Source organism: Microcebus murinus, chromosome 1, assembly GCF_040939455.1.
Source record: "Microcebus murinus isolate Inina chromosome 1, M.murinus_Inina_mat1.0, whole genome shotgun sequence".
NCBI classification, from domain to species: Eukaryota; Metazoa; Chordata; class Mammalia; order Primates; family Cheirogaleidae; genus Microcebus; species Microcebus murinus.
The window spans coordinates 115,492,479-115,517,327 of record NC_134104.1 but is presented as its reverse complement, the minus strand read 5'-3'; the positions used below and the strand labels follow the sequence as shown (position 1 = coordinate 115,517,327).

At 34.8% G+C, this 24,849-nt stretch overlaps 1 protein-coding gene across 2 annotated transcripts in view; it reads left to right on the top strand.

Moving 5' to 3' along the window:
- The window catches only part of RASA2 (RAS p21 protein activator 2), a 117,036-nt gene that overhangs the window by 51,565 nt on the left and 40,622 nt on the right, over positions 1–24,849 (top strand). For both annotated transcript variants that reach the window (XM_076005021.1, XM_076005019.1), the window contains exons 5-9: positions 2,337–2,413; positions 14,745–14,828; positions 16,472–16,544; positions 19,842–19,918; positions 20,874–20,975. In XM_076005021.1, the coding sequence (XP_075861136.1) occupies positions 2,337–2,413; positions 14,745–14,828; positions 16,472–16,544; positions 19,842–19,918; positions 20,874–20,975 (413 nt within the window). The remainder of the gene's footprint in view (positions 1–2,336; positions 2,414–14,744; positions 14,829–16,471; positions 16,545–19,841; positions 19,919–20,873; positions 20,976–24,849) is intronic.

The window sequence follows — 24,849 nt, the reverse complement described above, 5'->3', positions numbered from 1 at the left end:
TGTAGGTTGGTAGTATAAACTTTGAAAATCTAGAACAAAAAAGAAAAGGAAATCTGAAATCCCACCAACCAAAGGTAACTTCTATCAGTATTTCAGTAGATGGCCTTGTAATTTTATACATATATTTTTTTATTTTTACAAATTATTATATGCCCTACTTTGCAACTTATTTTTTTTACTAAGTATCATCTACATACTTCCATGTTAAAATATATAGTGAGGTGTAGTGTTTTACAGTTTAGAAATTACAATTTTTTTATCTTAAGTCATAACACCTTTTAATTTTAGTGTTTCACCCTAATAGTACACATCTCATGTGTGCCTGTTCTGTCCCCACTCTTTTCTTGAACAGGTTAATATCCAATTATGTTATTGTTGACTAATACCAAAGGAATGTTTTGTTTACCAGTCAGTGGGAGTAATGAACATATTAGGTAGGCTCTGACTCAATGATAATGATTCCTGGTAGAATCCTATTAAATATCTTTTTATTTCTAGGCTTGACTTGATACAGTACTGTGATTTTAGTCATAAATAAAATGATTATATGTTTTTCTACTATATTTTAATTTTTTATTTGTTTTGGAACTAGAGTAGATCTTAGACATTTCCTGAGAAAAGTTGCGAGTACCTTGTTAGCATACAATTTCTATCATAAAATGTATACATGTTAAAATAGTAAAACTGTTTAAGACACAAATGTTTGTGCAGTTGACTAGGCTCCCTTTCTAGCCAAGTTACACATACATGCTAGCATGACAGAAAACATTCAAACTTCTAGTTAAGTAATAAATTGCAAATTACTGCATATGATGGACCGTCATGGTAATGTAACTGGACTCATGGTCATGGTCTCTACTATTCATAGTCTTGAATAGTAGAGATTGTGAATATTAAATGCAGGAATAACGAAAGACCTAGTTTATAAATTATATATGATTTTATAAATATATGTACCTAGATTTTTAGTGGAAGATTTTCTTAATTAAGAAGAATTTCTTAATTTGGAGTTCCAGCTTCACCTAACTCCTCATTTTACTACCATTGATGCCTTTGTTAATTAATTAATTAATTAATTTATTTATTTATTCACTTATTTTACCATATGCCTTTCAACCCAGCCTTTGTTAATTTAGAGTATAGCTTTCTCATATAGACATTTGTGTTAAAATCTATCAGTGTTTGTTACTCATTATTTACTACCTATCTAACCCTGAGCTGTGGCCCTCAGGTTCATTCTTGTATGACATGTCTGCATAAAATAGTGAGGGTAATTCAGGTTAGATTTCTGTGAAAGAATGTCTGAAATGGGGTTGTTCCAAAAAGGAACAGTGACTAGAGAATAAACTTTTCTACCTCTGATGGAATCACTCACGTCATCAGCCCTTAGACAACACACCCCTGAAATCTCCACTTGGCACCATGGGAATTTGTCCTGTCAGCTGGGTGGAGGTAATCCAGCACTGATTTTTAACCAGTTAAGAATTGTTCCTAACCAGTTTAGAGTTGCTCATCTCCAGTACCAAGATAGAAATATCAAGCTCTAGATTATATTGTTCCTAAGCCTTTGTTTCTTGAAAAGTTGACAGTTTGAATTCCTTTAAACGTATACTACTGAATTTTTAAAAATCCATCTATTAATGGCTGTTTAAGAAAGTGCACCTTTATTTTCAGTATCACATCTTCCTATAAATAGTCCTGGCTATATATTGTTATCTTTTGTTTATTGTCTCCCCAACTAGATTGTAAGCTTCTAGGAAATAGTAACTGTGTCTTAAGACGTCTGTGGATTTCTACCCACTCCCACAGTGCCTCCTAACATAGCAGATATTGCATAAATCTTTAATGTTTGATAAAAGTAAATATTCACAAATTGAGTCTTTATTGACCTCAAGTTAGTTTTAAATTTATTGTTTTAGAATTGTATCATTTTTCTATCTTTTAATGATACCACCTCTGTCCTTATTGTTAGTTTATCTTTTCTGAAAAATGCATGCTACATTTTATTTGATTTTATTTCAAAATTTCCTAAAATATAAGTGTTATCTTTCCTTTCAATCTATGATAATTGAGATACATAAATATTTATTGAACTTGGCATAAAAATTCTTAAATTTTGAATGACATGTTTGAAGTAAGCATTTGTTTATCTTTTAGAACTTTGATCTATGTTTTTGGCTATTAGTCATTTAACAAGTACTTACTGTAGACCAGAGCTGTGTACTGGTGGTCAGTGGTTAATTAAATATGAGTACCGTTTGAAAAAGTACATACCTTTAATATTTTGTCAATAAAGTAGATGACTCAGTAATTTTTTTTTTTTTTTGTCATTACAGGGTAAAGTTCACCTTGAATTGAAACTGAATGAACTGATAACAGAGAATGGAACTGTGTGCCAGCAACTTGTTGTACAGTAAGCATATTTCTTTTACCAAAATAAACTGGAAACAATTCTCATTTTGCATTCTTTGAATCTTAAACCAGTTCCTATTTTAAATGTTTCAGAAACTTTTTGAAAAATTAAACTCTGCTATGTCATTTCTTTATTAAGTTGATTGTCAATTTATTTTTCTCATGTCTGGTCTGCTCAGGTTATGATGAATCATTAATTCATTTAACCAATATTTATTGAATGTAGGTTAAATTATATATAGTCATTAGGGTAAGATATTATAGGGGCACCGATAAGGGTGTCTAACAGGTTACCTGGTAGAGGAGAGTTAGAAAAACTTCCTAGAGGAGATCTTCTAGGAATTCTTACACTACAGAGCAGAGCTTTAGAGACCTTGTGGCTAGTCCTAAATGCCCACATGAAGATTACTAGTATTGATTCCCACCTATTTTGGATTCCTTTTTAACTTTTCCACCTCATGTCATATTTTATCACCCAGATTCTAATCTGTTTTGGAAATCTGCTCTAGCCCAATCCTGACTCTTGATCTCCCTCCAAACGTTTACTCTGTGTTGCCAACAACTACCCATATCCTTCTTCTGGATGTTTTCTTTGGTTTTGCCTTAGTTGGTATCTGAATGCCCCCTGAGGTGCTGAGGTACTTTCACAGCCTCCTCAATCAGAGGCTTTGTTTTTCTATTATACACACATATCTTAAGGGCAGAGCCAGGGAATAGATTAGATGTGATTCATAGAGTAGAGGAGATGTTGCTCTTCTATTGCTACTCTGGGCAATAATTTATCTCCTTGCCAATTGTGAAAACCTTAGCTCCTTTGAGGCATTCTCTGTATGTAGAAATGTATCTATCTCATACTATACATAATATTACTTAGTTAATTTTCCTTTTTTCTTTCTATCTATCTATCTATCTATCTATCTATCTATCTATCTATCTATCTATCTATCTATCTATCTATCTATTTATTTTTAAGAGACAGCTCTGTCTGTCTGCCCTTGCTCTGTCACCCAGGCTGGAGTGCAGTGGTGCGGTCATAGCTCACTATATACTACAGCCTTGAACTCCTGGGCTCAGACGATCCTCCTGCCTCAGCCTCCTGAGTAGCTGGGACAGTGCCACCACACCCAGCTAATTTTTTAAAATTTTTTTGTAGAGACAGAATCTTGCTATGTTGTCCAGGCTGGTCTCGAACTCCTGGGCTCAAGTGATCCTCACACCTTGGCCTTCTGAAAGTGCTGGGATTATAGGCATGAGCCAGTGTGCCCAGCAAATTAATATTTTCTGAGGGAAGGTTATGTTCATTATGACCATTTATCTCTTCATATAGCACTGTATATTTTCTAAGAATAAGGTTAAATAACTCTAATATATTTATCAAATTCAAGAACTTTAGCATTATTACCATACTTTTTTAAATCTGGAGTTGTATTCCAATACTTTAATTTACAATTATTATATTCCCTTTTTGTTAACTGTCCCAATGATGTCCTTAAAGCATTTTTTCCCTTCCAAGAAAGGATACAGTCCAAGATTATGTGTTATGTTTAGTTGATATGTCTCTTTAATCTCCTTTAACCTGGAATGGTTTTTAGCTTTTCTTTGTCTTTCATTGTATTCACATTTTTGAAAAATATGGGTTAGTTATTTTTTTCTAATGTTCTTTAGTTTGGGTTTTTTCCCCTAGACTGAGAGCATATAGTGAAAAGTATTGGGTCATTAAGTATGAAATGTGCGATTTCCTTAAGTACTAAATTTGACAGCTGGTATCTCTGACATTTCACTTTGACACTTCTTTTTTTCCTATTGTGAAGATATATCCTTAGTCTTTCAAATGCACATTTTGGCTTGTGATTATCTTTCACATTTTTTTTTTAGAGCAATTTTTGTGAAACTGTGGATAAGTAAAAAATTTGTGTTATTTTTGAGTATGAGTTCCATCACAGAACCAATGCAGTGCAGGTAGCTTGAAATATCACAGAAGTGTTTCCAAAGGATGTGGCTAATGAATGCACAGTAGTACATCAATGGTTTGAGAAGTTTCATTCTGGCGATTTTAATTTTGAAAGTGAGCTATGTGGGTGACCTGAGACCAAGGTGGGTAATGATGAGCTGAAAGCTCTAGTGGAAGCAAATCCATCTCAACCTGTGTGTGAATTAGCAACAAGGTTTGACATTACTATTCCAACAGTATTGAACATTTGAAACAAATTGGCAAGATAAAGAAGCTGAGCAGATGGATGCCGCATGAATTAAACGAGCATCAGAAGAGAAATCATCTCAAAACTTGCCTTTCTTTGCTATCATGACAAAGGCAAACCAGTTCTACACTGTATTGTTATGTGTGATGAAAAATAGATTCTCTTTGACAATTCTCAAGCATTCAGCATAACACTTGGATAAAGATGAAATTCCAAAATACAGTCCAAAACCAAATATTCATCCAAAAAAGCTAATAGTCCAGCACTAGTATTATCTACTACAGCTTCATGAAATCTGGTCAGTTAATTCCAGTGGATATCTACTGCAGCCAATTGTACAAAATGATGAGGATCCTTGTGATTAAGCAGCAGAGATTGGTCAATAGAGACAGGCTAATCCTCTTGCAAGACTATATGTTGCAAAAAACAATGCTGCTCAAACTACAGAGGCTGGACTTGGAAACTCTCTGTTATCCACTGTATTCACCAGACCTTGCACCAACTGTCTACCACTTCTTCCTAGTTTTGGATCACTTCTTGCAAGGAAAAATACTAAATTCTAAGAAGCTGTGGAAAACACCTTTTGTGATTTCATTGATACTTGCTCTCCAGGCTTCTTTGCTGCTGGCATAAACAAGCTACTGTTAAGATGGCAAAACTGTGTCGATGGTTTAGGAGCATACTTTGATTAATTGTACTGCTTCTGATTTGAATATAATAAACTATTGACTCGAAATTAGACATTTTCTATTTAATGACCTAATACTTGGATTAGACCTCTTTCCACCACTCCCTCCCACTTTAGTTTAATTATGATGGTTATTTGAAACATAGTTGAATTGGTTTGGTTTGTTTGCATTCAATTTAAGATTTTTTTCTCCCCATCTTCGTTGGTTTAGTTTTATATTTGAATATGCAGAATATTAACATGATTTCAGAAGTCAACACTGTAACGAAAGGTTTCCTCTCTCCACACCTTTTGAGGCAACCATGATCTGAATTCTGTCTGTACAATTTTTGCCTTTTCTAAAATGTAATTTGAATTAATAGTCTTTTGAGTCTGGAGTCTTTCACTTAGCATAATACTTTTAAGATTGATCCATATTGTTGGATGTATCATTCTTTTTTTATGTATTATTTATGTCTAGTCATAGCGTGGGTAGATACAGTTCCTCATTTTATAGTTGACAAAACTGATGGAGAGATTGGTGAAATAAGCCCAAATTCACAGAGGAAGTGGTAGGGCCTGGATTTAAACTCTAGCAATCTTTTAGTCTGTTTGCATGTTGCTATTAATATAAAGCAGTACATGAAGCTGAGTAATTTATAAAGAAAAGAGGTTTATTTGGCTCACAGTCCTAAAGGTGGTACAAGAAGCATGGCACCAGCATTTCCTTCTGGTGAGGACCTCCAAAAGTTTCCACTCATGGCAGAAGGCAAAGAGGAGCCAGCATGTAGATCACATGGCAAGAGAGAGGGTAGAGATGCTAGGCTCTTTCTGACAATCATCTCTCATGAAAACTCACTTACTCCTGAGAGAATGGCACCAAGCCATTCATGAGGGATTTGCCCCCACAACAAAAACACCTCCTGCCAGACCCCACCTCCAACATTAGGGATCAGATTTTGTTTTTTATTTTTTCCCTGCAAGTGTGACAACCAATGGGGATCATATTTCAACATGGGATCCAAACTATAGCAGGCAGTTTGATTTTTAAAAAAAAAACTTTTTTATTTTGAGGTAATTAATAGGTTTATAGGAAATTGTAAGGATAGTACAGACAGATCCTGTGTACCTTTCACTCCATTTCCCTCAATTCGTTACATCCAAACCACAGTATTAAAACCAGGAAATTTACATTGGTACAATGTATTTATATAGTTATCTATCATTTTATCACATATAGATTTGTGTAGCTACCACCACAATCAAAGTACAGAACTGTTCTATCACCATGTCCTTTATGCTGCCCCTTTGTAATCATATCCATTCCTCTCTCTGCCACTATCCCTAACCTTTAGCAAACTCTGCTCTGTCTCATATCTATAATTTTGTCATTTCAAGAATGTTATGTAAATAGAATCATACAGTATATGATCTTTTGAGATTGGCTTTTTTCACTCAGATTCATCTAAAATGTTATGTGTAGTTTCTTACAAACAGAATATAGTTAGGTCACTTTTTTTTTTGCACCAGTCTCTTTTATTTGATGAATTTTTACCATTTATTTTTAATATATTTATTGATATGTTAGGCTTAAATCTGCCATTTTGGGGTTTGTTTTCTATTCTCTGTTTTTTGATTTTATGATTTTACTTTCCTATGGATTACTTGAACAATTTTTAGACTTCGATTTTAATTTCTCTGTAGTGGCTTTAAAAAATTTATAGTGTATCTCTTTGTATAGTTTTCTTAGTGGTTGCTTTAGGTATCACATTATGCATGCATAACTTATCATAGTCTACCGGCGTCAGCATTTTACCAGTTAGAATGAAGTGTAGAAACCTTATCTTCTTATAATCTCTTTACCCTCCACTACTTATAATGTACTTTGTCTTAAATATTCCCTCTACATACATTAAGAATGTCAAATGACATAATTTTTGCTTCAGCCATCTAACAAAATTTAGAAGAGTTAAAAGGAAAAGAAAAGTGTGAGTCTATTGTATTTACCTATATTTTTGTTCTTTCCATGTTTTTTTTTTCTTCCTGATATTTCAAGATTTCTTCCATCATTATGTTTAGAGAATTTCCTCTTACCACTCTTTAGGGTATGTCTGTTGGTGATACATTTTCTTAGTTTTCCTTAATTTCAGAATGTCTTGATTTCCTCTTCATTCCTAAAAAATATTTATACTGAATATAGAATTCCAAGTTGACAGTTCTTTCTGTGCTCGAAAAACATACCACTTCCTTCTGGCCTCCATGATTTCTGATGGGAAATACACTGTCATTCAGATTGATTTTTCTCCTATACAGTTAAGGCATCATTTTTGTCTGGCTGCTTTTGAGAATTTTTTTCTTTGCCTTTAGTTTTCTAGTGTTTTATTTTGACTGTGATGTATCTTGGAATAGATTTATTTGGGTTTATTCTGTTTAGGGTTCGCTCAGCTTCTTGATCATGTACATTTATGTCATTTTCCAAATTTGGGATATTTTCAGCCATTATTTCTTCTAAGATTTTAACAGTTCTTTCATTCTCCTCTCCTTTCAGAGCTCCAGTAGCTCAAATGTTTAATCTTTTATTGTAGCCCCACATGTCCCTGAGGCTCTGTTTTTTGGTTTCTCCCTCACCAGTCTATTTTCCCTCTATTGTGCATGTTGGGTAATTTCTTTTTTTCCCCCATTTATTTTTTGTTTGTATATATTCATGGAGTATAAGTAAAATTTTGTTACATTGATACATTGCATTGTGGTGAAATCAGGGCCTTCAATGCATACATCACTGAAGTAATACACATTGTACCCACCAAGCAACTGCCCATCATCTACCCCCTTTCACCACCTCCTGACCCCTTGGAATCTCCATGTGTCCATCATTCTACACTCTACCTCCATGTGTACACATTGTTTAGTTCCCACATGTGAGACCATGTGATATTATATTTGTCTTTCTGTGTCTGAGTTGTTTCACTTAAGATAATGTCCTCCAGTTCCAACCATATTGCTGCACAAGACATTATTTCGTCCTTTTTTACATCTGAATAATATTCCATCATGTGTATGTGCCACATTTTCTTTATCTTCTGTTGATGGATACTTAGGTTGATTCCATATCTTCACTATTGTGAATAGTGCTGCAATAAACATAAGTGCAGGTATCTCTTTTATATATTGATTTCTTTTCCTTTGGGTAGATACCTAGAAATGGGATTGCTAGATCAGGGTATTTCTATTTTTAGTTCTTTGAGAAATCTCCATACTGTTTTCCACAGAGTTTGTACTAATTTACATTTCCACTAACAGTGTGTAAGTGTTCCCTTTTCTCTGTATCTTCACCAACATATGTTATTTTTTTGTCTTTTTAAAAATAGCCATTGTAATTGGTATAAGATAATATCTCATTGTGGTTTTAATTTTCATTTCTCTAATGATAAGTGAAGTTGAACATTTTTCCTATGTTTTTTGGCCATATGTTTGTCTTCTTTTGAAAAATGACTGTTCATGTCCTTAGCCCACTTTTTAATGGGGTTATTTGAGAGTTTTTTTGTTGTTGTTGTTGAGTTGAGGCCTTTGTAAATTCTAAATATTAGTCCTTTGTTGGATATATAGTTTGCAGATATTTTCTTTCATTCTGTAGGTTGTCTGTTCATTCTGTTGATTATTTATTTTGCTGTGCAGAAGCTTTGAAGCTTTATTAAGTCCCAATTTTTTTGTTGTTGTTGTTTGTTGCCTGTGCTTTTGAAATCTTAGTCATGAATTCTTTGCCTAGATCAATGTCCAGAAGAGTTGTCTCTAGGTTATCTTTTGGTGTTTTTATAGTTTCAGGTCTTACATTCAAGTCTTTAATACATCTTGTTGATTTTTGTATATGATGAGAGATAGGGGTCCAGTTTCATTCTTCAGCATATCCAATTTTCCATATTGAGTAATTTCTATTGTTCTGTCTTCAAGTTCACTGATTCTTTTCTCTACCCTCTTCATTCTTCTGTTGAGCCCCTATGGAGTTTTTTCTTTTGGTTATTGTATTTTTAAGTTCTAAAATTTACATTTGGTTTTTCTTTATATCTTTTATTTCTTTGTTGAGACTTTATATTATTTTGTTAAGACTTTCTTTTGTTTGTTTTAAGCATATTCATAGTTACTCATTGAATCATTTTTATGATGGCTACTTTCAAATCCTTGTCAGATAATTCCAGCATTCATATCATCATGGTTTGCATTTGTTGTCTTTTCTCGTTTAGGTTGAGGTTTTCCTGGTTCTTGATATGAGGAGTGATTTTCAGTTGTATCTTGGACGTTTTGAGTATTATGTTCTGAAACTCTGGATCTTATTTAATCTTCTGCCTCTGATGTGCTGGTGGAAGAAGGAGAATGCTTACTCATTTATTGTCAGGTGGAAGTAGATGTTTAAGCTCCTAACTTAACCACCTCTGTGACACCTCTGGCAGTTTGGAGGTATTACAAAGAAAGCTACTGTAAATGTTCACAGAAAGGTCTTTATGTGAACACGTGCTGGTCTGTATTCTTCTTTTCCTTCTCTTCTTTTTCACAGAGTTTTTTTTAAGCCTCCACTCTCCATACTCACTGAATTGCAGCAACAGAGCTCCAGTGGTAGCTTTGTGGAATTTATTGTTGATTTGTCACCTTTACAGATATTTTGAAGTTCATGATATCCCCAGTTATTTAGTAGTGCTGCAGGCCTGATTTTATTATGGTTTTCTTTGTGTTCTTTGCTGAATTTTTGATTTGGGGGGTAACTTGGAAAGATTCATATTCTAGTAGTTGGTATTATCCTCCAGACCTCGAAGGTCCCTGCTGCAGCATTTTTTGAACTTTACTAAGACCACTATCTACTGATCTTCACCATGTTCTTACCCATTTTACCTATTTTGACTTCCATCTATATCTTTTTCCATGATCTGTCACCATGGTCATTTCTTACAGGTTCTCTAACTTCCATGCTCTTCTCTCTTCCTTCCTCTTATTTATCTGGAAAAACCCTAATATGAATGAATGCCACAGCCTCTCCTGTGTTCAATCTGCACCTGAATATTACTGAAGAAAATCACACAGGGCAATTTCACTTTATTTACTTATTTATTTTTTTTTCAGACAGAGTCTCACTCTGTTGCCCAGGCTAGAGTGCTGTAGTGTCAGCCTAGTTCACAGCAACCTCAAACTCCTGGGATCAAGCAATCCTACTGTCTCAGCCTCCTGAGTAGCTGGGCCTATAGGCATGTGCCACCATGCCCAGTTTATTTTATACATATATATTTTTTAGTTGTCCAGCTAATTTCTATTATTATTATTATTTATTTTTTTTTTTTTTTAGTAGAGACGGGGTCTCTAGTAGAGATGGGGCCTGAGCTCTTGCTCAGGCTGGTCTTGAACTCCTGAGCTCAAAAGATCCACCCACCTCAGCCCCCCAGAGTGCTAGAATTACAGGCATGAGCCACCATGCCCGGCCTGATTTCACTTTAAATTTGTCATCACAGACCTCATGTGGGCACTTTTATCTGCACTGGAGTTTTACAGTGATTCTCTAATATACTACAAAGTTCTCTGTCACCCAAGACTAGAAACTGGTTATGTCTCCTAAATCTAAATCTGTAAACTTGTATTTGCAGCCATCATTTTGTTCTTATGTTATAGTTAAGGAGGCACCCCTTCTCTTGTTGAAAGTGAATTCTTTCATCTGAGCTGTGGATTCCATCTGTTTACCCTATTCAAGGACTTTGCTCCTTCGTTTATTCCTTCTTTCTCCTCTTTCATCAGCTTTTCCCTTTCCCCTGGATGGTCTCACCACCAACATAATAAACATGTTCTAGTATTTCCCATCCTAAAAAACATGCCTCCCCAGACCTTATCTCTGCCAACCTACACTCCACCCCTATTTATCATTAATATTTCTGTGCTTTCCTTTGAATGCAGACTTCTCCCAAAAAAAAAAAAAAAATGGAGTGGGGGGTGTGTTTGTGTGTGTACGCTAGCTCTGTTCACTAAGAAGGCCTAGAAGCAATGTCATTCCAGTAGTAATGACCATACTTAGCACCTTTATCTTGGTTTCTAAATACTATTCTTCAATCAGCACTGTCTAGTAGATCTTTCTGTGATAAGAAACTGTTTTACATCTTCACTGTCCAAAACAGTAGCCATAAGCCATGTGTGGCTATTGAAAACTTGAATTATGGCCAGTATGACTGAAGAACTAAATTTTTTATTTTGTGTAAAATTAATTACAATTTTAAAATACTGTGGCTAATGGCTACAGTATTAGTGCAGCTTCAATAAAAGAACCTGGACTCCTTTTTAGCAGTGTCTGATTTCAGGGCTTGGGCAAGGAAAATATGAGATGAACCTGGGGCATCTTGTGGAGCCAAAGAGTAAGGAAGTGCTTTAAAAAATGGGGATATGTAAAAAAGTCAGAGGATAGAACTCCGGGCCTCCACGCTACCCCTGCAGATACTGTAACCCAAGCTGCAAGGGCCCCACCACCACCACCATCACAGCAGACCTCCAGACTGATCAGGGAGCTGCTCAGAGACCAGCATTGCACCAGAAAGCAGGCACAGCAGGGTCCCACTGGCTTCCAATTCCAGATCACTTCAATTGAAGCCATTCTAAGCTCTCAGCTCCAGAGTTCCCGGTCTACACAGGGGTCAGCTCCTCTGTAGTTGCTTCACCATTATTCCTACTAGGCTGGAAAGGGAGCAGGCAGGGCAGGCACTCTCACATGTTTTGAGATGTGTGCCCTCATGTGTGCATGTGTGCACACAAATGCTGTGTGCCCTCCCCACTCCTGGTAGTGGGGAGTCCGAGCAGAGCAGGTCCCCATGGCCTCTAGTAGCTGCCACTACCAGTCCTGGGCAAAGAAAAGGCTCCAGCTGCCAAAATTCTCCTGCACTGTGCTGTGTGCCTCCATGATCCCACCAGCTGTGAGCCACCCAGCCACTATGGCCCTGCCCTGCACAAGTGGCTGTGACTCTGCATGAATATCCTCTGGCACCTGTTTGGACTGTGACAACCACAGGGGAACAGGACAACATAGGAGAAAAGCTGTGTTACAGGCTCTCAGTGCATCTGCCCTTCTCATGCCAGGTCAGTCTTCCAGAGTAGGACACACATGCACCTTCCAGGGACTTCTTCTTTCACTAAGTAAGAGAGTTCCAGCAAAGGAGAAGAAGTGTACTGCAAACCTGTTTTGAGCCAAGAGAAGAGGTTTTAGATAAGAAAGAACCAGGATAAGAATTCTGGCAATGCACACAGCTGTTTCTGCACCCTCAAAGAATCACATTAGGTCTCTAGCAATGATTACCAACCTAAAGGAAATTGTTGAAATATCAGATGGCAAATAAGTTGAATGAGATTGATAAAGAAATTGAAAAACAACACAAAGAAACCAAAAAATTAATTCAGGATATGAATGAAAAATTCTCTAAAGAGATAAATAATGCAAGAAAAGATAGAACTTAAATAAGAGCTTAAATAATTCACTTAGGGAATTTCATAATATAGCAGAAAGCCTTAACAACAGACTAGACCAAGCAGAAGAAAGAATTTCAGAGCTTGAAGACAAGGCTTTCATATTAACCCAGTCAGTCAAAAATATAGAAAAGAGAATGAAGAAGAATAAACAATCACTGAGAGAAATATGAGACTAAGTAAAACAAGCTAATAGAATTATTGGTATCCCTGAGGGAGAAGAAAAAGCAAAATGCGTGAAAAACCAACTTAAGTATGGCAGAATACCCAATTTTTAACCATCTTATGCTTAAAAATTAAAGATAATTTCTGATGATTTTTATACACTTATTCTTTTGGTTTATGAGCTTTGTTTTGTTTTATGAGTTTTGTTGTGGTTGTGGGGTATTTTTGTAAGCTTTTTAATACTGTATTGCATTTTTCTCATAACTCATAAAATTATAGTAAATTAGATTTCTGTCATTAAAATTTCTCATAATTAGTATGTATGAGATAAATTTGGTGTTGCAAGGAGAGTAATAACAATATTTTAGGCACAATGGGAATGTAGAAGGGCACTAGACTTTAGCAACATAGTTAAGAAAGTAGAAGTTGCTTCACGGCCTGCTTCTTGCAAGTTGCCTTACCTCTTTGAGCCTTACGTTGTTACTTTTTCACTTAACCTCCTTGAGCCTTACTTTCTTCTTTAAAATGGCATGATAATATCTTCTCAAAGGTAGTTATGAGAATTAGGTACATTCTGTGAAAGTGCGTAGTACATTGCAAATGCTATATAAAAATCCGGTGTCATTTTGAGGTTTAGCTGAGAAATGTAACTTTCAAATAGTGTATGTGGTGGGAAAATTTGACTGTACCTGAGCTTAATATTAAAAACCAGAATTATTTTCTTGGCCTGTGCTTTCTTTGGTTAGTTTAACATTTTTTTAATTTGAATTTTGATGCTCAGTTTAATAGAAATGAGTCATACTATCATTTCTCTCTTTACTCGGAAGTACACCATTTGTACTTCAGCCATATGTGTGATCTGTGGGTTATGGAGAGAAATTAGGCATTAGGAAATGCAGACCCTTAGATATTAAAATTCAGTAATATTCAGTAATTCAGTAATGAGAAAATTTGAAGAACAGAAAACAGTAAGTCAGATTCTGTGTTCTCTGTAAATACCAATAGTTAAATAATCTGTGGAGTGGATTAGATGACCTTGGTTTTTATAGTCTAAAACATTTACTTCAGACTGTGCAGGATCTGTTACTAATAATTATGTGAGTCTTGCCCTATATTTATGAATCAGATTTTTAAGTGGAAACCACAGTTGTTTCCTTGTTTGTCATTCATGCTTTAGCAGAGGATATGACGCCATAGAGCTCGTTTGATTTGTAGTTTCTCCTTTAAGGTTTGCACCACTCTCTTTTCCTCTGTAGAAGCCACAGCAGTTTTGATGTATTATCAAACCACAAAATGTACCTTGTTAGGTATTTAGCTGGAGGAAGTGTGTTAAATATTACAGGTTGAGTATCTCTTATCCGAAATGCGTGGGACCAGAAGTGTTTAATATTTGTGATTATTTTGGAATTTGGAATATTTGCATTATATATTATTACTGCTTGAGCATCCCAAATCCAAAAACCCAAAATCCAAAATGCTTCAGTGACCTTTTCCTTTGAGCATCCTGTCAGCACTCAAAAAGCTTTGGATTTGGAGGATTTTGGATTTCAGATTTCAGATCTTCAGATTTGGTATACTCAACCTGTATTTGCTAGTCTCAGGACTGCTTGTGATATTCCTATTTAGTCCTATTTTGAAGACATAGCATAAATAAATAAATGCATATATACCTATATTTTGGGTAGGTGATATATAACCAAACAACTGCAGACATGCAGAAAACAATTTTGAACCTTTTAAATATATTAATTGATATTTAAAGATAATGTTTTATATTGTTTAATGTGACTCTAATATGTTAAACCTCTTTTGTTCTACTTCAGCATCAAGGCATGCCATGGGTTGCCTCTCATAAATGGACAAAGCTGTGACCCTTATGCAACAGTTTCTCTGGTGGGCCCTTCTAGGTAATGTTTATTAAATTATTGTTAGGTTTTTAAGTTTTAAAGTTTGATTTAAAATTTGAAATTTAAGGGTCTAAAAGCAAATGCTGAATAGTTATGATGCAAAGTAATGAATGCTTTGAAAGAAAAATCTTTATGAGTTCTGTCATATGCTTGTAAACAACCAAGTCCTCTTTTTACAGAAAGAAAATGGGTGCCATTTCAAATCTACCAGACTCTTAATCTGTGGGGAACAACCTCAGTTTTATACTGTTAATGTAGTACTTTAAAACATAAACTTCTTCGTTTATCAGTATTCCTACTTTTACATGTCCAAATTTTATGCAGGTAAAATCCTGTTTTAATAAATACCTTCTCAGAAAAACAAGGTAATTTTCATATTTTTATCTGGAAAGCAGCTCAGGAATGAAAATTGCCTTTCTACTCATGAGATCTATCCTCTACAAAGAGAATTCCAAGCTATAAACAAACTGCTGAAGTACTAGAGCATGGGGAAGTGTTGCCATATTATTGATTTAATGATTTCATAATTTATGAAAAAACCTATAGCACTTACAATACTTTGTATAATATAACTTCATTGTGGTTTCTTTAAGGAATTGATTAGTCTGAACTGTGTCTACAAATTGAATGTTTAAAATCAGGACGCAAAATGCACAATATTCCCTCAACACACACGTGCACACATGCACACACAGACATATATAACACACAGACACACACCCCTTCTCAACCCCAAAATCTCGAGTTATTCTTATTTTTTAGAAAATTACTAATATATCACTTTGAAAAATGTATTTATGTATGTGCCTACTACCATGCCAAGTACTTACTGGGTGCTCAAATAATGATATGCTATTATTATTACAGATGGTTTTAAATTTAAAAGCAGATACTCAATCTTATAACATTAAATGTTATCAGAGGGATTTATTTTTGCATGTTAAAATGTTCAACCTAGTATAGCTATTTTTTTAAATCTGTACCTGACATATTCTTTAGTGTAATTGTTCAGTAACATACAGTTAGAAACTATTTGGCATATGAATTTGTGTTTTATGCCACTTATTTCTTGTCTTAAGGGGAAAAAAGTCACTGTTGGTTTTGCTATTGTACCATGTTATTGTTGGGGGAGACTGAGTAAAGCCATGGTATTTCCCTATACATTTCTTTGTAATCTCTCTTACTCTATAATTATTTCAAAAAAAACGGTTTTTCTTTTTTTAAAAAAAAGTCATTATCTTAGCTGAAGCCCAAGAAATAAACTAAGTTAAGAATATATTTTATGTTCCTTGGATATTTTTCAACATAGATAAATTTCATTGTCTCCCTTCTCAATATATATTCTGAGTTGCTTATATAAATATAATTTGTTTTAAAAACCCCTCAAAAGCTTGGCAGTCTAGTACAGCCATAGAAAGAATAATATAACCTTGGTATATATAGGATATACCAAGCTTGAATATTCTTTGATTTGAGTTTGTAGGAACACATTAATTTTTCCCCTAAGTAATATTTAAAACTGTGGTCTTCCCTGAATCACCTTAACTTTTAAACAGAGGTCAGGCTCCCTGGTTGGACATAGCATGTTTTATAATTGTGTACTGTTAAGTTCTACAAGGTAAAACTCTACCACATTGGAACAGGAATGACCAAAAGAAGACAAAAGTAAAGAAGAAAACAAGCAATCCGCAGTTTAATGAAATCTTTTATTTTGAGGTAATTTTTTGTTTTATGTAAATGTTAACATTAAATATTTAATATTGAATGCTAGTTGATTTCTTTTTTCAAACCATAGCCATAGAAATCATTTTATCAACTAATGTAACTAAGCATTTCTCTCCTGAAAATGGTGTAATGCCATGGAGGCCCAGCATTTAAAAACGAATAAAAGCAGAACTCTGACTTGGGAGTGGCAAAGGCTAAGGCACTCCCACTCACCAGTCATCCTATCACACTCTCTTCCACAACCTCCCCCACCCTGTCCAGCCCTCAAACTGAGAGGCAGGATTCCCACAGCATACCATTTGCAAACCACTAGTAATGTAAGTATGACTGTCATTCAGTAGATCTGAGCTCCAGTCCTAGTGGACTTTGAGAGTCATTTAATGAGACTCAGGTTTCTTATTTTGTGAAAGGTTAGTACTATTAATATAAAGGAAAACAGCAGCCCTGCCTGACTCCGAGAGTTTTTCTAATGCCCAAAGCATGTGAGAATCCTTTGAGACTGTAAAATATTATATGGTTAGAGCCTTATTAAAGTTTTTTTTTAGACTAATTCACTCTGTGGACACATGCTTATTTCCATAGAGATCTTTAGCTGCCTTGAAGTTGTCTCAAATACAGTTCTTTGGAGTTCTTTACTTCTGGAGCCTTTGTTAAAGAAATCCCTTTTCAAACAGCCCAGGCAACATAGACCCTATCTCTACAAAAAATTTTAAAAATTAGCCAGGCATTGTGGTACACAGCTGTAGTCCTAGCTGCCCAGGAGGCTGAGGCAGAAGGATGGCTTGAACCCAGGAGTTTGAGATTGTAGTGAGCTGTGACTGAACACCAGCCCAGGTGACAAAGTTAGACCCTATCTTAAAAAAGAAAGAAAGAAAGAAAAGAAAACCTTCTTCATATTATTTGAAAACTACAGAAAAAAATAAAAATCAAACTCTCCTAAAATATTATGTTCTAATAGTGGAACAGTTGCAGTTGATATTGTAATAACATGTAGGGAAGGTTTGAAAAAAGGAGTTACATTTTACACTTTTTCTTCTATGTGTGTGTTTTTCTTGGTATTTCAAAGTGGAGAAAGTGAAGTTACATCTAGTGATGCCCGATAACTGTACTTTAATAAAGCAACACAGGCTAAAGAAAATGCCAAAAGTGAAGTATGTGAACTGTGGGGATGGAAGCAAGGGAGAAAAAAATAAAAGAAAATATACTAATGTGAGACTTTACATTTCCTGGCTAAGGACCTGGTGCAGATGTATTATTACATCTAACCCGGGGATAACAAAAAAGACAGCAACTTAAAGGGCTATTCACACTCTCCATTAGTCCACACACCTTAAATGTCAAATAGTATGGAATCGACCATGCTTCATGGTAGATTCTGCCCCAGCTGAAGTGGTCAGGAACATCTTGAAGAAAGAATGAATTTTGGTAAGTAAAAAGGAAATGTAATAGAGACAAGGAACATTGAGCAGAGGCACAGAAACAGAAAAGCAGAATTACATCCAATGGACAAGTAATGATTTAACTGTGTTTATGTAAGGAAATAATGGGAACTATTATCAGAAAGATAAAATAGGACTGGCTGATGAAAGTCCTTGAGTGCCTGCCGGGTGATTAAATGAATTGAATATTTTTGAGCTTGGAAGTTATAATGGCAAAGCAGTGTTTTAGAAAGAATTAACTATGATCTGTGACCAGGTGGCTTAGGAAGAGAGAATAAAGATCAGTAGACTGTTGTAGTTTTTGTGTAAAAAAAAAAAAAAGGAGGAGGGGCATCTGTTTCAAGAGAGTAATACAGAAAGGGCAGATGAGAAAGATACTCCAAAAGGCAAGATAACAAATTGGTTATAGAAGCAGAGAGAAAGGAAGGAGTTGAATGTTGTCCACATGGTTTCAAATCTGGAAAAATAGAAAAGTTAGGAGAAAGAAACATTTAAGTGTCTTAATTTTGTAGCATAATGCTTGGTCTAACATATAAAATCCTCCATTAGGCAATTCATAACTAAAATTTAAGATGGGTAATAGCTGTTGTAGATTAAGACTCAAGATCTGTTTACGGAGAGTCAAAAAAGCCAAGGGAGTGGAGGCATACAATAAAAGAGAAAAGTGAAGAATCTCAGTTCTGCCACTTACTAAGTATTCAACTTTGAGTATGTCACTTAATTTCTATAATTTAGCTTCCTCATTTTCAAGATGAGGATAATAAATCTAACCCTTCCCCCCTCAGAACAGTGTTCTGATAAAGGAGATAATGGATGTGAAAGCACTTTGTAAACCATATAGCATTGTGCAGCTCCAAGTTGTTTTTAGAGCAAAATGAGACATAAAACCTTGGAGAATACCCATATTTATAAATTCTGAGGAAGAAACAAAGCAGCAGAAGGTTGTCAGGATAGTGCCTAGGCAAACTGAAAGAAAAAGTGTTTTTGGGAAAGGAGGTGTAGTTTTGTGATCACTGCATCAGATAGGGAGGTCAAGGAAGGTGAGAACTGTTAATTGATCATCAGATTTGACAATGAAGAAAGATTTTAGGAGGGTGATCTCTGAGGATGTCAGATTATAAGGAGTTACTGTAGTGAGTAGGTAGTGAGGAAGTACAGGCTTTAAGAATGGATTGCAGTTTTAAAATATTTGTCTAAGAAAGGAAAGAGATAGACCATAACATAAGGGGAGAATTTTTCTTAGACTTGAGTGAAGTGAACAAGCTGGTAAAGAAAGCTATAATTTAAAATAAATTGAATAATGCTTTCTGCATGCTTATTGCATACTTTGGGTGGGATAGCCTTAGAAAAGAGGAGAATGGTCTGATCCTGTAGTTGAGAAAAGGATGAGAAAACTCATCAAGGTGGATAGTCACTGAGGAAGTTCCTGCCAATGGCCTTGATATTTTTAGCAAAGATGTGAAAGGGAAGTACAGGTAGGATTGGTATCTTGAGAAATGTGGGGAAGTCTTTAAACAGTACTAAGCAAATGCAGCTTCTTTGAAATAGGATGTTTTCACCCTTTGAGTCACCAGCTGACTGACTACCTATCAGCCAGAGAACCTAATGTTGCTATATATTAGGTTGACAGGAATGGTATGGAGGCAAAGATTCTTTTGATTTTTTTTATACCCTTATTCTTACCTGTCAGCTACTTCCACAGTTGTTTTATATTCAAGTTTTGGGTAAAACTTAGGCATTTTCCTATGTTTATATCTACGATTGAATATTTTGAGGATGATCATTTTTAAATTCTAGTAAAAGAAGGCTACTTAAAAAAATTTTTTTTACTAAAATATTTCGTTTACAGGTAACCAGATCCAGTAGTTACACCAGAAAGTCCCAGTTCCAGGTAGAAGAGGAGGACATTGAAAAGCTGGAAATTAGGTATGTGCCTTAAAGTTTTACAGAACTGATTTCTGTATATGCCAAAAGAAAATCCTAAATTTAACTGAAAAAGGTGGGTGAACCAACTGTACTAGAATTCTCTATAGCAAGTTGGTTGATGAAACTTAGAGGAACATGCATCTAATTTAAATCAAAATTGTCTTTTCAAAATCTGATTTCTTTGTGGAAATAGTCCAGATATACTTATTTTATAAACAGAGATGACCTAATTTTTACCTATATGTTGTATTAATTTTTAATTTTTCCCAAATTTAATTGTTCATTAAATTTCTGGATCATAGCATAATGAATGGAAAAGAAATTATATCTCAGCCAATTTAGAAATAATTTTTTTATTCTTCTTAACATATCTGCTGTCTAACAGAAATGTCAGTGAGGTAAGAAGATAATTCAACAGGTGCATGTGTTTGAAGTTTGTGCTATTTCCTAGGTCTTAAATATCTATTCTGTTTGGGAAGAGAAAATGTTATAAATGCATGTGTAGGTGTGGTGTTAACAGTGTGTTCATCTAAATGGTATATTAATCATGTGTTTGGAGTGATCAGGTAATGTATTTTTTTAAATCACCTATCTTTACATGTTAATTGGTTGTAATCGAGAGAGAAACTGTAGTCTTGTGTTGGTTTATTTTCTCAAATTCAACAAAGTAACCTAGCCCTTATTGCTATAAGCTAAAAAAAGCCTAGACTTTCAAACTAGGAAATTTAAGTACCTTCTTTTACACTATTTAAAATGACTTTCTGTCCTTTGCAATAAAAGCTACTGTAGTAGTTTGCTTTCCTTGTCTGGATAGCGAAGTATATGTCATTGCTAACATCTCTTTCTTTTAAGCATGTAAAATAAATGCTATAATGCAAATCAAAGTAATTTGAAACCGGTGATGTGTTCTCTTAAATATTGTTTGCAAAAAGTAAAGCCAGTTTTCAATTTTCAGGATTGACTTGTGGAACAATGGAAACCTGGTCCAAGATGTTTTCCTAGGTGAGATTAAGGTTCCTGTGAATGTGTTAAGAAATGATTCCTCTCATCAAGCCTGGTAAGAAGACAAGCATTCTAGTGAATTCCATAGTTTAATCCTCTTTAATCCAGTGTATATGCAAATAAATTCTTACTATGAACATATTTTAAATTTGCCATGGAATAAGCCATATGTCATTATCATTGAAGTGATCATTAATTTATTGCAAAAATATAAGAACATCGATAGTTTTATGACTTGACCTGTGGTGCTGAGATATAAGAACTGAATTGTCAAGGAATATTTTTCTGTTCAAAAACAATCTTAATTCTAAGGAGAAATGGAAAACATTTAAAATATTATATAAGAGTTGCCCATGTAAGAAGATGCTTGGACACAATTCAACATGTGCAATTCAGAAGCTTTATTAGTAGTCATGGGAGCTGTAGATATTTGAAAACAAAGGTTTTTTTTATTTGGGGGACTCAGTTGTTTATGGGAACCAACCAGTCATATTCCTTCACCACACCCCATTGGAATGCCCTGCGGATGATCCAGTGTTATTTTCTGAATGTCTGCAGGGGTCCTCAAACTTTTTAAACAGTGGGCCAGTTTACTGTCTCTCAGACTGTTGGAGGTCCTGATTATAGTTTTTAAAAAACTATGAACAAATTTGTATGCACACTGCACATATCTTATTTTGAAGTAAAAAAGCACCCTCATGTGGCCCAGAGGCCATAGTTTGAGGACACCGGGTCTAGGGTCTTGATGTTGTTGAGCTGATTCAGTTGATAACGCTTTTCAGGAGCTCTAGGGGTTCAATAATGGCTACAATATTATTTTCCCTTTTCATGATTCTAATAGTGATATTAAAATGATGTGAGATTAAACTTAGTGTTCAGACATTAAATTAATGTTGATTTTCCTACCAGAATTGATATGAAACTATTGGTTTTTTCTATCTTCATATCACTTAAAAAGATGTGTATCTGTCCTTTCAAGTAGATTGCCCAGGATCTTTTCAAGCTAGTCATGGGTTTCAACTGAGTATAAATGAACACATGCTTTTGTCATTTGCCTTTTAAGGACCACTTTTTAGAACTCAATTTCTGCTGCCTCGAAGAAGAGTGTGTAGATGTTTTTTGTAGGCATCAGTCTTGTTTGTCCTTAAAAGAGCCTGCCTCTCCTGATTGGCAATCAGATATCTTCATTTTATACTCTTTCATCCTTAAGCAGTTATCCCTTGTAGACTGATTTTTAGATACTCAAAATTTTTATTTTATTTTTACTACTCCCTAACACATATCTAAGATTTATTAGTCTTTATGATGGCATTTTGTATCTTATAATTTCTAAAATGCATCTGTGGAGTAGAAGAAAATTAAACTTCACTATGAAAAATTGATGAATATTTTGGCCTCATCACTTTCCCCCTAAACCATGTGTTCTATCCTCCATAAAACAGCATACATTTTAAAATGAAAATTTCTAAACTCAGTTTGTCAAGTTTTTAAAATTGTGTGCTATACTACTCAGTACAGAAGGGAAAAATGAATTATTGTGCCTTTCAGGGCTAATATTCAGTTGATAATGCTTTTCAGGAGCTCTGGGAGGAACTGTGGGTGTCTGTATTTAAGTAAGACTATCTCCAGACATGTTTTCCAAATTTGGCACAACTTTGTGCAGATACCTTGGCAGGATGTAAGAGCATTAACAAACAGAATGTTTCATTCAGAACAAATTAATATTCCTATAGGTTGGTGGGTTTTTTTTTTTTTTTTTTTTTGGCCTATAGTATAGATATTTTTAAGTAACCTGCCCAAAGTATAATTGCTAAAATTTATACAGCAAGATATAAACATCTGCTAATTCATTTATACTTCCATAGGTGTAAGGAAATATAAAAATGTGAATGCCATTTCCTTTTAACATTAGAAGTAAAACTCTTAGCCTCCTTCCTCAATTGTAGAGCTGTAGCATCCCCTTGTGGGATTGATGGTAACTGCATGAAAACTCAAGAAAAGATTTTATTTACCCTTGGGATTTCAGGCATATTCTTTCTAATCTTGATATTAGGAAAGAATAATTTGGTTTGAAAAATGTCATTGTGCTTTCCTTTTTGCATAATTTCCCTTAGTATTTGTCTATGATAGTCTTCTAAAAAACTGATTTTTGATGGTTCCAATTTAATTGTATTCTCAAATTATAGCATGATTCAGTCGCCTTCCCATTCCATTCTTAGCTATTTAATTCCTTAGTAGTGATGTGTGTTTTTTCATGTACTTCTCTCAGATGTTAGGATTACCTTGTTAGTGTTGATATTAGCTAGTTTTTACTTTAACCTATGTAGATAATGGAATTTTATAATATGCTCTTATGGTTCATGGGTCAAAGGTAAAAATCTGTCTCCTGCCTCTGACCCCCAGCTATTCAGTTTCCCTCTTCTAAAGCAGCCTCTGTTTTTGATATTCTGAGAAAATATTTTATATACATTCAGGAAAATACATATGTAACTTTTTCCCCCTTCTTTACACAAATGGACACATACTGTATCATGTTCTATACTTTGATTTTTTTCATTTACTATAGTAGAACTTCATAAACATTTGTTGACTCTTGGTAGTATTAATATTTAATTATTGCCTTTGTTCAAATCCTCTCTCTGCCATTAACTATCTGTGTGACCTTGGACATGTTACTCAACCTGTTTGCTTTTGCTTTTTATCTCTGATTCATACAGAGGATTACTTAGTTCACAGGGATCCTTCAGGTGGCTTATTAAATTGAGACTTTGTAATAATATTTTAAAATAATAATCACATTTATATAGTTATACAGATAACTATAATTATTGCTCATATATTTAGGTGGTAAAAGTTATATACTGCATATATAGATGTTTTATATATATAAATAGCATTTACATAATGTTTGCTGTGTGCCAGTTACAATTCTAAGTGCTTTACTTTATTAACCTCTTTAGGGTTGTTGTGGGGATTAAATGAGTAAGATACCCCTTAATTAACAGATGAGGAAAACAAGCACAGAGAAATGGAGCGACTTGCCCAACTTCACACAGCTGGGATTTGAGCCAAACTGACTCTAATTTGTACTTTGGTATATTTTTTAATATATTTAAAACTCAGAAACAATCTCTGTTTTAGGCTGTTGGCAAAGATTTGAGTATCCCTTGCTTATAAAATATTATTTAAAAGGACTGGGCATGGCGACTCACACCTCGTAATCCCAGCACTTTGGGAGGCTGAGGTGGGAGAATTGCTTGAGGCCAAGAGTTTGAGACCAGCCTGGGCAACATGGTGAGACAAAAAGATGATCTCTACAAAAATGATCTCTACATGATCTCTACAAAAAATAAGAAAAACTAGCTAGGCATGGTGGTTCATGCCTGTAGTCCCAGCTCTTCAGAAGGCTGAAGCAGGAAGATACCTTGAGTCCAGGAATTCGAGGCTGCAGTGAGCTATGATCATACCACTGCACTCCAGCCTGGGCTATAGAGCAAGACTCTGTCTCTATTTGGGGAAAAAAAGCAACAACAAAGTAAGGGATACAGAAGAAAACACTATGGTAAATGATGACAATTGTTGCAGCCAAGTGACGAGTACATGGAGTTGGTGGTAAGGGAGTTCATTATTATTATCGTCATCATTCTTCTCTTTACTGTTGTGAATGAGCATTTCCATAATAAAATGCATTGGTTGTCAAAAAAATGTAGGTACCTTTGCCACTTAACTATTTGTATTTTTTTTTCATAAATTTAGTATTTAGCCTTCTGCTTTAAGTGTATCAGATTCTGTGCTATCACTACATTCAGGTTCACTTTTAAATGTGCTGATTAAAAACTAGGTGTCTGAATTTGCAAGGCTGCAGAACATACCCTGGATTGTAGGAAATTGACCAAAGTAATGCCCTTGTCAGGAAGTTTGGTGATCAG